Source organism: Macaca thibetana, chromosome 2 (assembly GCF_024542745.1).
Source record: "Macaca thibetana thibetana isolate TM-01 chromosome 2, ASM2454274v1, whole genome shotgun sequence".
Classification (NCBI taxonomy): Eukaryota; Metazoa; Chordata; class Mammalia; order Primates; family Cercopithecidae; genus Macaca; species Macaca thibetana.
Genome location: NC_065579.1, coordinates 116,917,175 through 116,932,330, shown reverse-complemented (window position 1 = coordinate 116,932,330; position 15,156 = coordinate 116,917,175). Strand labels below are relative to the sequence as shown.

Below are 15,156 nucleotides of genomic sequence, written 5' to 3'. Positions count from 1 at the left end.
AAAATTAAGTTTATATTTAAAATAGCCCCAAATTTCCAGCTTACAAAGTACCACCTAAATAGGTTTATTTCTTTCTTTGAACAGACACTGAAACCAGAAAACACAATTTTATTTCAGGCTCTGCTCAAGGGTGACCTTGAGTGGCAACTCACTTGGCCTTTCTGAGCACCTGTTTTCTTAAGTGCATAATGGGGCTAGCAATTTGCATACCATCATGCCGCCAAACCTGCTCTAAATTGGAGATCTGAATTCCCATTCTCTTGTGTAGCAGAGTTTGGACTGGTCCCATAGCAAGCAGTAAATAATAAGAATACAAACAATTATCAGAAGAGAAAATAAAACTGTAAACCAGACACAAGAAGTTCCTCTCAGTTTAGTGGAATTACATCTGATTCACAACTTGAAAACTAAGTCATGCTGTTCTCTTTGGAGAGTTGTGTTATTACCTTCATTTAAAAATTTTAAAAACACTCCTTCCAAATTGAAAGGATTTATGAAGTCCTGGCATGTATGTAGACCAACCCTAAAATTTCTTCATGCTCTAGAGTAGAGAAAACAAGAAGACTTGGAATAAGACAGAGCTGGATTTGAGTCCTGCCTCTGTTTTGTATTATCTTTGTGAGTCACTTAACCACCATGGTTTCCATTTTCTTGTCTGTAAAATAAACCTTCTCTGTCTACCTTACAGAGTTGCTATAGGGCTCAACTGAAAGTTCTCTGTTAAGTGTAAAGATCTATATCAATGTAGAACATTAATGTTATGATTTCCTCTTACCAGTAACCACGACTTTGCCACATCCCCACCCCAATACTCCTTTAACTTGTATGGTTCAGTGTTTGAGCAGTAGGTGAGACTCTGTTTCTGGAACCAAGCTGTCTGCTAATCCAGCTCCATCACTCACTAGGAAATTTTATGCCCTCCTGAACTCGATCTTTCCATCTTTACAACAGGGATAACAGAATGTACCTCATAGGTCCATTATGAGGACTAAACCACAATGTGCTGTGCATAGTGGCTGGCACATAATAGGCAATCAAGGAGTGTTAGCTCTGGCTATTTTTCAGTCCCCTTCTCTAGCCACTCCCAACTCTAGCAGCTCTCCAGAAAACAACCTGTATTTAAAAGAAAGTCTCTCCTTTATTCTTTATATAGGGCTGGTTCAGTCCTGGCCAGGTGTTTGTACTAGACGAGTATTGCGCCCGAAATGGAGTCCGAGGGTGTCACCGACATCTCTGCTACCTCAGAGACTTGCTTGAACGGGCAGAAAATGGCGCCATGATCGACCCCACCCTTCTTCACTACAGCTTTGCCTTCTGTGCATCCCATGTCCATGGGAACAGGTAAGTGTGTGTTCGTGTGTCTAGAGGTGATCCTTAAGAAATGGTACTGGCAATGGTTTATGGCTAGTCTTGCTTTTAGGATCTGCCTGTCCTCATTCCTTCAGTAGTATGTGCACACGTACACACACACACACACACACAAAGGGCACTAATTTTCTTCTCCTTTCAAGAAACTTAAAATAAATTGCAAGCAGGGCTTTCTAGGGCAAGCTCGGAAGTTAGACCAATCTAGGTTCAAATCATAGTTCTTCCATTTACTAGCAATAACCTGGTTGGTAATTAAACCCTTTGTGCCACGGTTGTCTCATCTGTAAAATGGGATGATTGTATACCCCTGGGGTTGTTGAGAGAAAGCAAGTACATATAAAGGGCTCAGTATAGTGCCTGAAACATGGCAAAAACAATAAATATTTGCCTTTGTTTTTGTTATTTATTTCATAATTGCTTAATGATTATGTCCTTAGTGTCAGTCACTCTGATACACATTTAGTATGTGTGGTGAGTAAAAGCCAGACATCAAACAAGGGCAGAGTTACATTCAGATTGGTGCTCTGACTCTGAGGAAAGGGAATAAAATTCCATGACAAAATTTAATAAAGAAACATGACTCAGATGGAATGGCAAGATGGCAAGGAGGACCTCCCTGAGGAAGTGATGCTGGAGCTGAGAACTAAAGCATGTGTAGGAGTTGAGTGGTTCCAGGCAAAAGGAACAGCATGTACAAATGTCCTGCAGAAGGAGGAAGCCAAGTACATTTCCAGAGCTGAAGCAAGCTAGGTGAAGCTGGAAGGCAAAGATGATGACAGCACTTTTAATTTAGCCATAGAGCCTGGAAGAACTTTTGAGATCACAGTCTAATCAACCCCCTCATTTTGTAGGTTTTATATACAAGCCCAGAACCTCAAGTCTCCTGACTCTGTACTAAGTACTCTCTTCCTTTAGACCTTGCCCAGCTGCTGGAGGAAAAGATCCATGTTCTGAATAATGCAAAGCAGCAAATAATTTAAGAACATTGCCATTTGGCTCTGGAGACATGGAATAAATTTCCACACTGCCACAGCCAGTTTACTATCTCAATGTATGTAGCCTTGCATTAGTAGAAAGACAAGCCTATATTATCCCAAAGCTCCCCAACCAACAGCCAGTGAAGCCACACCCAGGAAACACTAGGTGGCTTCAGAAACCCAGCCTCAGATGCAAAAGTCGCTGCTCTGGAGAAATCCACATGTGGGAGAATCCAAAATTGACTACATTTATTTTAAATCAGAACTGTGTCAGTCATCTTCATCTTTCCAAGCTATGCAACTAAAATCTCTGTAGGATTTTTTCTGTGCTTTTCCTCCTTCTAGCACTGGTATATTTTTATGAAATGCAACTTCAACATTTAGAGCTAGATAACAATAGCATTGTAGGTTTGAATATTTAACAGGCAACAAGGTTATCATCACCTCCCATTGTTATAAGGTTTGCTAGCCCAGCACGTGACCTTTTATTTGCATAAAAGATACTCATGAAAACTCTGATACCTGGGGGGTATCTGTGCATAATTCTGCTTTTTATAAATATGTACACTTTGATGACTATCTGTTACAGCCTCTTGGACTGAATTTTTTAAAGAGAGAGAGAGAGAGAAGTTGCATTATATTCTCTGGGTTGTCACACTGTATTCTACATATGTTACTGAATAAGAAAGTGTTATAAAATAATGAAGTGTTTTTGTAAACTCCCTGGTAAACATCATCATGAATTATGATACACATTGTCTGGATTTCATATTGTAAGACTGCCACTTGATTCACAGTTAGGTTTATACATCTTGTCATGGAAACAGTTTTGGATATCTTATTTTCTTTTCAGTTCTGATTTTCCTTATGCAAGTTTGCATCTTTTTTTCTTATTATTTTAGTTTGAATGCATTTGCGCCTGCTTTTTCATGCACCCTTCTTTTTCTTTCTTTTGTTTGTGCATGTGCGCGTGCTCTTGATTCTCCTATGGCTGGCCACACTCTGTGCATGCCTCATGCGACCACCCCCTCTCCAAAGTCAACAAATGCATGTGTACCTTAGTGGGCTGCCACCAAATGCAGACCCTGAAGGGAGCAAAACTCCCTCCCCACCTGAACCAGAGGCTAAAAAAGATACCAAAAAGGAATCCAAAAAAAGAAAAGATTCCAAAACCCAGGCAAATCAAGAGCCGAAAAGGTAAGAAGTTATGTGTGTATTGGCTTGTGTTTGTGATATCTTTAGCCTTTCCCCAAGCCTCCATCCATGCCATCACTTCCACTTTTGCAAGCTTTGAGTATTCCTAAAGTCTCTCTTTCTTTAAGCATTTTCAAAGGTGCAATTAAAAAAAAAATTCTAGCAATGGGCAAAAATACCATGTATTGGGACTAAATTTGAGTCAGGTGTTCAGCAACTTTTAAAATATGTTTATATTGAAAAGACTAATTGAGCAATATGTAAACAGAATTCCAAGTCAGATTGCTTTTTTAGTGGCATCCAGTTAGGGGCCTGGTACCTTACCAAGTCATTCATAATAAGCAACCCATGCTTTATCATTTTGAAATTATGTTTAAGGAGCAAAAAAAAAAATGGATTGGCATAAGATAGGCCTATGCATTTATAGTAGTGCCATCATTTTCAGCAAATACCCATTAGTTCTACATTCATCTCATAAAAAGAAATTCATCTCAAATAATGATTTATAATAATGGCACAAGATAAATTCTATTACCAAATTAATGCTTCTCAGTAGAATCACTTAAATACTGAGATCATCTTTAAGGCACTTTTAAGTTCAAAAATTTTGTTTATCCTGTCCTGTTTCCTATGTCCTTTCTTTGTGGGTTTATAAATTGGCAAATTGGTGAAAATTTTTCCCTTTTAAACTAGATTTGCTAATTATTTCCAATTTTATTCTGTGTCCTTCTTCACCTTTTATACCCTCACCCAAAATTAACACTGACAATTTAAAGTTTTTTGTTGTAGTTTTAGAACTGATGACTCTGATCCTGGCATTGCCAAGCTACCCAAAATTCTCAAGCGTGTATGCTGTATGCTTCATCATTATAAATTTATTCACTGAATATTTCTAAGTCCTGAAATGTATACAGTTCATTTGTTGACAGGCCAAATGAAAATGCAAACTTTTGCTTTCTAGAGAATGTGGCAGGCTGTCAGTCACTATATGCGGGTCCAACAGGGAAGGTCAAAGAAAACCCTGATTCCATGGGGCCATCCATCTCCTTCACCACAATATTTAAGGATAGAGGTGAAATGCAGTTTCTGATTGTGTTTCACTGTAAAAGTTAGATCGCAAGGCAACAGTAACTTGCAGTTAGGAAGAAAGTGCTTGCAGAATGTTGTAGGTGCCTGAAGGTCAGGTCTGACACAATGACAAGGCTTCAGAGAGGAAGCCTTCCTGGCTGCTGTCCAAGGTGCTGCTTTTGGAAGGCTCAACATCCAAGGGGAGCAGAGAACAAATGGCCACTGTTAAAAGGCACACTTGCTTGAACCTGATCTATTTCTCAGGCCACGAAAAGATAACCAAAATGATCTTGACCGGTCCTATTGAGGCTTATGTGTGTGTTTCAGAATCTGTGTTTGCATTGCATTTTTTAATAAAGAAGATATCATAATATTAAGTAGCAGTTGTGTAATATTCTACAATTTACAAAGTGCTTTCAGACATTTGCTGTAAAATGTTCAGATTAGCTATTTTTATATCCATTTTGCAGATGATGATAAAGTCAAACATCTGTAAATTTAAGTGGCAAACCTAGATGTTCTAAGTCCAAAGCTCTTTCCTTTCACACTATATCAGGACTGTACTTACATGCTGAAGACCTGAATGTTAGAGCCTATTCTGCATAAATCTGGGAGTATCAGATCCTGTTTCTGTGCCTCAGTTTTCTCATTTCTGTAAAATGAGCAGACTGAATCATAGTATCTGAAATATCCCTTTAACCTCTAAAATTATCTTCTATGGATTACAATAGCAAATGAAATAGTCCATCGTCAGGTTTCATAAATAAAAGTGTTTTCAAAGGTGCAATTTAAACAATCATAAATAAAGTTTAATTAAAATAAGGATAATCACTACCATTTAATAATTACTTGCTATATTCCAGGCACTAAGTGAAGTGCTGTTGATATATGTTATCTCATTTTATCCTTATTACATTCATATGAGATAAGTATCGTTATTACCCTCACCCAATAGATGAAGGCTTGAGGCTCACATAAATTCAGCCACTTGCCTGAAGCTCATAACAAATAGCTGTCTGAGCCTGATTCAAACATGGATTCTGACTTTGGCGCTTGCATTTGTAACCACTCTACCTTCCCACCTGTCCAAGATTAGCTCTTGTATATGGTGTGAGATGCCAAACCCAGCCATTCGATATTTGTTTCAACATTTCCAGGTGAGATGCTACAGCAGTCATCTGAATTAAAGAGAAGCCTGAAGATGGCCAGAATTAACATGGCCTACCTGGAGATTTTAGCTCTGTGGAGAAAACCAGAGTTTATCTGGAGTTTTATACCACCTAAGGGGAGAGTCTCCTTTGAACACTAATTAATCGCCTTTGGGATTGGGGAAACCACATTCCAAACCTTTCACCAGCATGACCAGCATTTGGATGTGGAGATGTTATCTATTCTTTGTTCCAGATTTAAAAGGAATTAATGGCCGGGCGCAGTGGCTCATGCCTGTAATCCCAGCACTTTGGGAGACCAAGGCGGGTGGATCACGAGATCAGGAGATCGAGACCATCCTGGCTAACATGGTGAAACCCCATCTCTACTAAAAATACAAAAAAAAAAAAAAAATAGCCAGACATGGTGGCGGGTGCCTGTAGTCCCAGCTACTTTGGAGGCAGAGGCAGGAGAATGGCATGAACCCGGGAGGCGGAGCTTGCAGTGAGCCGAGATCGCACCACTGCACTCCAGCCTGGGCGACTGAGCAAGACTCCATCTCAAAAAAAAAAAAAAAAAAAAAGGGAATTCATGACTCATGAAAGCAATGGCCCTTTAACTGCCTTTAATGGAATAGAGCCCATTCTCACTGAGATTTCACAACCAGATTCAGATTAGGTAAAAAGACGTTTTTTCCTTATTATTAACTCAGCATTTCCACAGACAGAGGCAGAACCTCGCCCTGCTGCAGCTGGAAATCATTAATGACCACTGAGGTGGCAGTGACCAAGTTTCTCCCATCTGTTCTGGAAGCTTGTGCACCATCTCTATGAAAAACTGTGTTCTATGAATCACAGTTACTGCAGTCAAGAGTAGACACATCTGGTCAATCAGGAAGATGTTTGCTGTTCATAATTTCAAACTTTCGGATATATGGAACCATCCACATGTTTGGCATTTTTTAGAATTACTGGGGGTAACCCCCCCACACACACACACACAGGACATTTGGCAATATCTGGAGATATTTTTGATTGCCACATCTGGGGAGGAGTGGTACCATTTTCATCTAGTAAGTAGAGGCTAGGGATATTATTAAACATCCTGTAACGTGCAGGAGAGACTCCTGAAAACAAAGCCAAAAATGTTAATAGTGCCAAGGTCAAGAAACCCTGTTTTAAACCAAACTCCCTGGTGATGAGCTGAATTTTTCTGTTACATGGATTTGTTGTTTCTTTTACACAAGGCTTACCCTATGTCTAAAAGCATAACAGGTACCACCACTGATTTTCAATTTGTACAGTGGTTCTCACACTTTAGTGTGCACATAAATCATGAGGAGATTTGATAAAATGCAGAGTACTAGGTCCCATCCTCAAATAATTTATTTTGGCAAGTCTTAAATGGACCTGGGAATCTGCACTTTTAATAACCCCTCTCTGCCTTGATTCTAAAGCGTTTGGTCTTTAGATCACACATATTTAGAATTTTGGTTGTCAAACTAGGCTGCCCACTAGAATCACTTGGAGAGGCTAAAAATGCTAATGTCTGGGCTCCACCTGCAGACATTAATTAATCTGGAAAGTGGCCCAAACATCGTGAGTTAAAAATCTCAAGTAATTCAAATATGTAGCAAAGTTTAAGACCCACTGATTGAGAGAACATTAGTTTGAACTAACTCTTTAAAACTGAACCCATTTTCTGAAAAGAGAGACGGAAGAAAAAGGAAAATGTGAGTATGTTCAGCTGGTTGCATTTGGCGATCATGAAATCCACAGATGTAAATTGCTACATCTTCTAATTTTTAAATCAGCTTCTAAGGTTGCAGCACTTAATTCTCACCATAATATTTTTAGTATTCTTTCTAGATGACATTTAGATTAGCATCACTTTGGTCACTATCCCACAGTGACAAGGCAATCAAACAGCTCTGATGATTGCAAGTTGCGTCAATGTTCCTTGGATCCCTTTATTATTGGGATTGGAAATTTTTCTCATTTACATTATTGTTTAACATTTCTTGAATGCCAGTGCTGCTCTTCACATATGGCCTGTGTAGAAAGTACATTGTATCAGCAATTAACAAATCTATAATGCCAACCGCCCCAATCCAAAGTAAGCTGCATAGATTAATGAGTAAAGCAGATGTAAGATGGCATGAATCTTAAAAATCTCTGAAAGTGTGCTCTAAAGATTTCTTTTGGGAGATGTATTTGGAGCCAAGGTGCTGCCCATGTTCCGAGACCACGTGATCCCTTGTAGGTTAAGACTTGAGTAAATAAACAATCGAATGGAACTCACTTTTCTCCTGTTACTCTGCTAGGATTCCTAAGTAAGTGGTTTCATCCTCCCAGTTGCCCAAGATAGAACCTCAAGAGCCATCCTTGACTTTTCTTTCTCCCTAGTATGTCACAACAATTCAATTTCTATATCCTGACAATGCCCTTAAGTATCTCTCAAGTACATCCATTTCTTCCTCTCTTCAATGTCACTACCATAGTTTAGGTCTCTATATTCTCTCCCCTGGACCACAATGATTGCCTTATTGACTGTGCCCTTGCCTCCAATGTTGGGCGGCCCTTTCAATTCATATCACATAATGGTTCCTTTTATTTCTTTTTGGTGAATGCCTTCCTAGTAGCAAATGAGTAACACATTTTTTTCTTTCACTCTAACTCCCTCCTCTCTCTTTCTCATACCCATGCGCACCCACACACACACACACACACACAACGACATTATGTCTGGTGCTTCTCAGCTCTTCTTCCCACAAAGATAAAGGGCAAAAACTGTGTAGTGGGGATAGCTCTGTTTTACTGACCTCTGCATATAGCACTTTATATAGCAGGCAGGCATGGATGCAGTATAACAAACACCCCCACATTCTTGGTCTCATGTTACACACTGACCACAAGGATTATTGCACTTGTGAACATGAGCATGTCGCTAGCTGGCCTTCCAATTCTGAGCAAGGCCTTGCACATGGCTGAGTCATGCTCTCTAAATTCTAAGGAGCCAGCTTTACTTAATAGGAAGTACTTGGAAGAGAAAGTGGGAAAAATTTTCAAACAAATTTCAAGTATAAGTAGGCATCCCAGATGTCCAAGGAGAAATTCTCTTTGGAACTTGTCTCCTTTTAACCCACGTGACTCTCTTCCTGACTTTCCCCATGAGAACAGCAGATTTTCCTATTGAGACAAGAAATCTTGTGAAATATGCTAAATTACCTCTTCCATTGGTACAATCTTTCTGGCCCATAACAAACCATCAAATAATGTGTTTTTTCCTTTTAAAATTCCAACAATGTGTCTTTATCCCATGGTCATTGAATTAACTGGTACAAAAACATATTTTCAGATGTCACACCCCTTTTAGAGTGGATGTGATATCAAAAAGTCACACATACTACTGGTCTGACCACTCAGAATTGTGTATATAATGTCTTCAGAATGGAATCTAAAGATTAATTGTCTATATTTGTCTAGAAATAAAGAAACACATCTCTTATTCCTCAACGGGAAAAATCTATGTAGTGCCAATTTTTTAAATTGGTCCTCTTGGGGGTAAAATGCATGCTTTCCTGCATTTTATACAATTTCTCTAATCATCTGTTGTGTTCTTGCTTCATTCAATACCTGGACTGAGCCTGAGCCACTTTGACTAATGTCCTTGTGCCCATAGCATCCATATTCTTTGTGATTGTTCAGTAGAGAGAGACTTCTCAACTACTTTCATCCTTTAATAGAGTTAATGACACCTTCTGATACTGTTGGGTTATAACCACATATTTAGAAGAACTGTAAATAAGTCAAGACAGTCCTCACTGGTATATTTTTGCCCCTTCCAAGCCTGGTTTTGAAATTAACTAATAGCCCCAAGAAGCTACAATGCACACTTGTAATATTGTAGAAATTGCTTATTGTTGCTTCCTATCTTATTCTTTGTGATACAAACACTTTGATATATTTGTTTTAGCAGCATGTCTGAGCCCCAGGGCATCAGGGCATAATTAGAAAAGGGCATGTGCTGGAAGGAAAGGAGAGGAAGGGGTGAGGCTGGCTTTCATAATGAAGCAGTAACTATGGGATGGGAGAGCCCTAATTATAATTTATAATTAACATAGGATTGTACAAACCATATAGATGAGCAAGCAGGGATATCTCCTTTTGAGAAGATAATGCTTTGGTGCTATCTTGAAATTGTGGTTATTAATCATTTGAAAGAGACAAAGGAAAACGTTCCATGCAAGGATTAAATTCAAAGGTATCATTCTAAAACCAGAAGTAATAAAGAGTTAGTTTCTAGGAGAAGTCTTTTTCTTTTTAAGTCAGAGATTAAAAGAGGATGTTTAGTCTAAGTGTCCTATTCAGGGAGCACTGCAAAGAACGTCTACTAAGATATTCTGTCCCTCTCTGTCCCTTTAAGCTCTCGTGTTTCTGGGCTGGAACAATTTCGTAGCAAGTAGGATTCAGTTATCATGCTTGTTTAAGGACATTTTCATGGATCCATAATGCGGTCTGCAGGCATGCATCCATTTGGAGAGAGAGAATATATCATGTTTACGGTGCCTGCACCAGCATATGTGGACATTTGCATTTGGAGATGAAAGTATATTCCCTCTTCAGCTGGAGTTTTACCCCTTGTTGGTAGTGACTGGAGCCTGAAAGCTGGTTGTATGCAGAGCAGTGGACCAGACACTCTTTCCTCTTCTGTTGAATTCATACATTTTTTTTTTACACCTGGATTCTGCCCTTAATCACCAAATAGATGCAATATCAGAACATATAGATCATTGTAAGCTTTGAATTAATTTAGCATCCTGACCCTCTTGAAGAGACATCTTGCCTTTCAAAAGAAGGTTTTGTGGCCCAGCTTTTAACATAATATGGAGAACCATTCTAGCAAGATAATGAACTGCTAAGAATTTGTGTGCTCACCTGGGTGTGTAGTGACAATTTAATGACACTAAAGAGGTAAATTCATTTCACAAAACACACTGAATCTTGAATTCTTTGACTACACTGTTCACACTTAATTTCAAATATTAAAATGTTTCACATTAAAAGCTCAGTACTTAATGATATTAATCCTATAATCGATATTAATTAATAAGCTCCAGGTCAGAAGCATTTGGGAAGAAGAAAACAATTTGCATAAGCAGTCACTCAAAGGATGGGCAGCTGGGTTATGGTAGTTTCAATTTAACAACAACAAAAAAAAAACAGAAAAATACAACTCTAGATGTATTATTATTTGTGACATGGCTCAAGATGGGAGACTGTGAGGAGAGTGAAGATGACAGAACTGGTGCTAACCACTGTGACAAGAACTTGAAGAGCAGCCGACATGACATCTTTCCTATCATGCTGCCGAAAATGTCAACTTTGTGAAGGACAGTGAGAAAATGGTTTGCCGAAAACTTGAAAGGTGGATTGCGGAGATGCCCGCCGTGTCAGATGCAATATAGTCTACTGTGGCTGGAGAGACCCATTTCTGGCTCCAGTGATGGCCTGCAGGTGGGAGAGCTTCCAGTCTTCAGCACAGCTCCAAAAATGACTGCACTTGACTTGCATATTGTCTCAAGTTTGCGGGACCATGATATACAAGAAGTGGGTTGTTAGCCAGTGTGCAGTTAGGTGGAACCAGAGACCAGGGGCTATGTTCGCGTGTGTGTGCACACATGTGTATGGGTTTCTAAAGCTAAGTTCAAAGGCATCGTCTATTAAAATTTGGAACATTGTGAAGGAAGGGATATGGGCTTTATGAACTTACATCAAGTTCAATATAAGTAACAAAAACTAACTCTGGATAATCTAAGCAAAGGAGAATTTATTAGGATGATGCTGGGGGCCTCAAAGACAGGGAAGGGAATGCTGGAATCAAGTCAGCTATGGAAGAGTAGAAAGCAGGACTGATGCAATGGTTCTTACTGTATGTTAGAGTAACATGGGAAACCTTAAAAATGCCAATGTCAAGCTGGGCACAGTGGCTCATGCCTGTAATGCCAGCATTTTGCAAGGCTGAGGTGGGAAGATCGCTTGAGCCCAGGAGTTAGAGACCAGCCTGGGCAACATAATGAGACCTTGTGTCTGAAGAAAATAAAAACAAAAATAGCCGGGTGTGGTGGCATGCTCCTGCAGTCCCAACCTCTCAGGAGGCTGCAGTAGGAGGATCACTTGAGCTTGAGATGTCAATGCTGCAGTGAACCGAGACTGCGCCACTGCACTCCACCTTGGACTGAATGAGACCCTGTCTTGATAGATGATTGATTGATTGATTGATAAATAGATAGATAGATAGATAGATAGATAGATAGATAGAGCTTTGAGGATGGGACCGTTCACAATTCTAATTAACAGACGAGATCAAAAACTACTGACCTGTAAGGACAGTCTGGTCAAGGCACAGCTGCTGGAACACGCAAATTCCATCTGTTTCTTCAAGCCTTGTATCATTTATTCAATGTAAAGATTCCAGAGGAGAATGTCCTGGTAGCTGAACTGAGGCCATAGTCCACCTTAGATATGGAGTGGCTGTGAAAGGGAGGGGCTGGCCTCTAGGAAGCCCTTCAGCATTAATAGTAGGGGAAGGGCAGCTCAATTTACCCTCACACGAGAGTGGTCAGAATGTGGCTGAGGCCACTCCTCCAAATCCAGGGCTTAGAAAGTAGCAATGGATGCTAAGGAGCCTGCAAGCAAGAAGACCAGAATATTCACGGTCAGGACACAAGAGGGTGAGACAGTCAGGCTTCTAGATAGGTGTTCTATGTAGAGACACATATCAGCCTGGAATTTTCTAGTTCGCAGTTTAAAATCCAGCTTCACCCCTCCTCTTCTTTCACTCTTTGTGTCTCCTTAAGTGAGTTAGTATTGAGAAAGGAAAAAGATGCAGAGCTAGTTTTATGACAGTTGTAGAATCACCCCCAAATATTTTCAGAAAGACAAAACAAAAGCATGGCGTCTGAAAGATACCAATATAGTTCTACTATTTATTTTGCAACCAGCACTACTTGGAATGGCACCTTGTAAACAATACAAATGCCACTTTTGGAAAGGATTCATAGTTAAATAATATCATGTATCTCTTGCAGAATATCTTGGGTTCCAAATCCACTCCAACCTAAGAGAAATCAGGAACCTTGAATCAAAACCCTCTCTGCCACTGGAAGAACCACCCACCTAATATTTTTTTTTTTCTCTAGAACAGTGGTTCTTAGAGTGTGGTCCTCAAACCAGCAACACTAGCAGCACCAGAAAACTTGTTAGAAATACAAGTTCTCAAACCCCACCCCAGCTCTACTGAATCAACAACTTCAGGGGACCCACCAATCCAGGTTGTCACCAGGTGATGCTGTGGCTCACTCAAGTTTGAGAACCACTGCTCTAGAAAAAGTATCTTGTTGCTTCTGTGGAAAAACAGTGCTCTCCAAAGCACGAAACCTGAGTTTTTCGATTAATAACTCTATAGAGATCTATCCAAACCTGTATAGTTAACACTGCTGAATTATAGGGGTCAATGAACAAGAAATTGATGTTTGACAGAATTTTCTAAAACAATGAAGCAAAATCAAACAAAAAAAGAGGATCTTTTTGCTTTTTAACTGACCTGGTTACAACCTGTGATCTTTGACAAATTGCTATTCCTGCATGTCTTTTCCTCACTTGGTAAAGCAGCATCACCTGTTTCCAATACCATTTCAGAGCAATTCTGGCAGTTACAAACAAATTTACATTTTATATCAAAATCATTCGACATCAAATTGTTTTATCACCTGCTTTTATGGGTGAACTCTGTACTTGTATCTTACAGACTTAGTCAAGTGAGTTTGTGACATGGGCGATCAAGAAGCAAATTTAAGAGACAACAACACTAATTTTTAGCTGTTTACTTTTATTGGAATAGCAAGATTAATGGTGTTCAGAAAGTAGTCCGAGGAGAGGTTATCAGGGAAGCAGAAGCTGCTATCTGATACTTTTAATAATTACAAATGGGAATCATGAGGACAAAAGGAAAAAACATAATCCAATGTTAGGTTTGTAATAATATCCTTTATAGTGAGAATTGACGGAGAAGGCCAAGCATACACTAAATGTTCAGTTTTTATCATCTCAGACACAAAGCAGAAAGCTGCCTTCTAATTGCCTAATTGCCTTAGAAGGCTTGTAGGGTAATGAATGAATGGTTTTATTCACAGAGAGATTTATCTCCTAACAATGACCACACATATCCTGGCTCTTCATGTTAAACAGTCTCCATGCTTTTTGCTGTGATACGTAAACCCTTTCTGAACTGTAAAATTATATTTAACAGCATTTTTCTCTAGGTTAATTCGCCACTAAGAAACAAAATGCTTTAAATTGCTCCATTTTTCCCCCAGTTGAGTGTGTGCATGCACATGCTAATTATATAAACAAATATGTGTTCAGTTCATTAACAAGCTGAATTTTGGTTAAAGAAATTTAAAAACCACAGCTTAAGGAAGTTGTAGATTGTAGCATATATGTGAAAAGTTACAAACAAAAGCATGATGTGTTTTGTGGAGGCCAATAAATTCATCCTGATATCTAACTGTAGATTCATGGACATTTCATGTGAAAAAATTGTGTTGTTGTTGTTAAGCATGGTAGCTTGCACCCATAATCCCAGCTACTCAAGAGGCTGAGGCAAGAGAATCACTTGAGGCCAGGAGTTCAAGGCTGCAGTGAGCTATGATCACACTGCTGCACCCCAGCCTGGACAACAGAACAAGACCCTGTCTCTTAAAAAAATGTTTAAATAAACTTTGTAAATTAACATTTGAGATTTACCAGAGAATTTGAAGACAACCTACCTGTTGTTTATCATTCTTCCTTTCCTTGGAAGGGTATGAAGAAATGGACTGAACAGGATTTTACTGTTTGGGGGTATTTTTTATAAAGTGGGGGAGAGGAAATTTTCTCATATTTCAAATAGGGTGTTTTTATTATCAAAAAAGAAGGAAAGCTGACGATTAACCCGTAACAGGAGGTACATTGCTGTCATTTGCCAAGTCTTTTGTGCAGTCAGACTGGTCTGGTATAAAGGATTTTCCCAACTTATGCTGGATCCTTGAGAAGGCCTATAAATAAGACCATTTGTTTGGTCTCAAGATGACTTGCATTTGCAAACTGAAGAATGTTCCAATAGAAGTTTTATGGTGACACACCAATCTGCAAACTGGCTCAGCCAGTAGTCAAAACAAGTCACTATGAGATCTGGGAAGCTGAAGGCTCTGAATGGGTCAGATTATCCTGCATTTAGTTTGGAACAGATAAATTTGGGCTATAAATATGTATCCTCCCTTTATATTTTCAACTTGAATGGTCCATAACAAATAGAGGATATATGTACATACCTAAAGGTGGCACAGAACCATGAGAAT

The 15,156-nt window shown here is 39.2% G+C and overlaps 1 protein-coding gene across 13 annotated transcripts in view; it reads left to right on the top strand.

The window, feature by feature from the left end:
- The window catches only part of CADPS (calcium dependent secretion activator), a 483,238-nt gene that overhangs the window by 344,383 nt on the left and 123,699 nt on the right, over positions 1–15,156 (top strand). For all 13 annotated transcript variants that reach the window (XM_050781204.1, XM_050781210.1, XM_050781212.1 and 10 more), the window contains exon 13: positions 1,154–1,341. In XM_050781204.1, the coding sequence (XP_050637161.1) occupies positions 1,154–1,341 (188 nt within the window). The remainder of the gene's footprint in view (positions 1–1,153; positions 1,342–15,156) is intronic.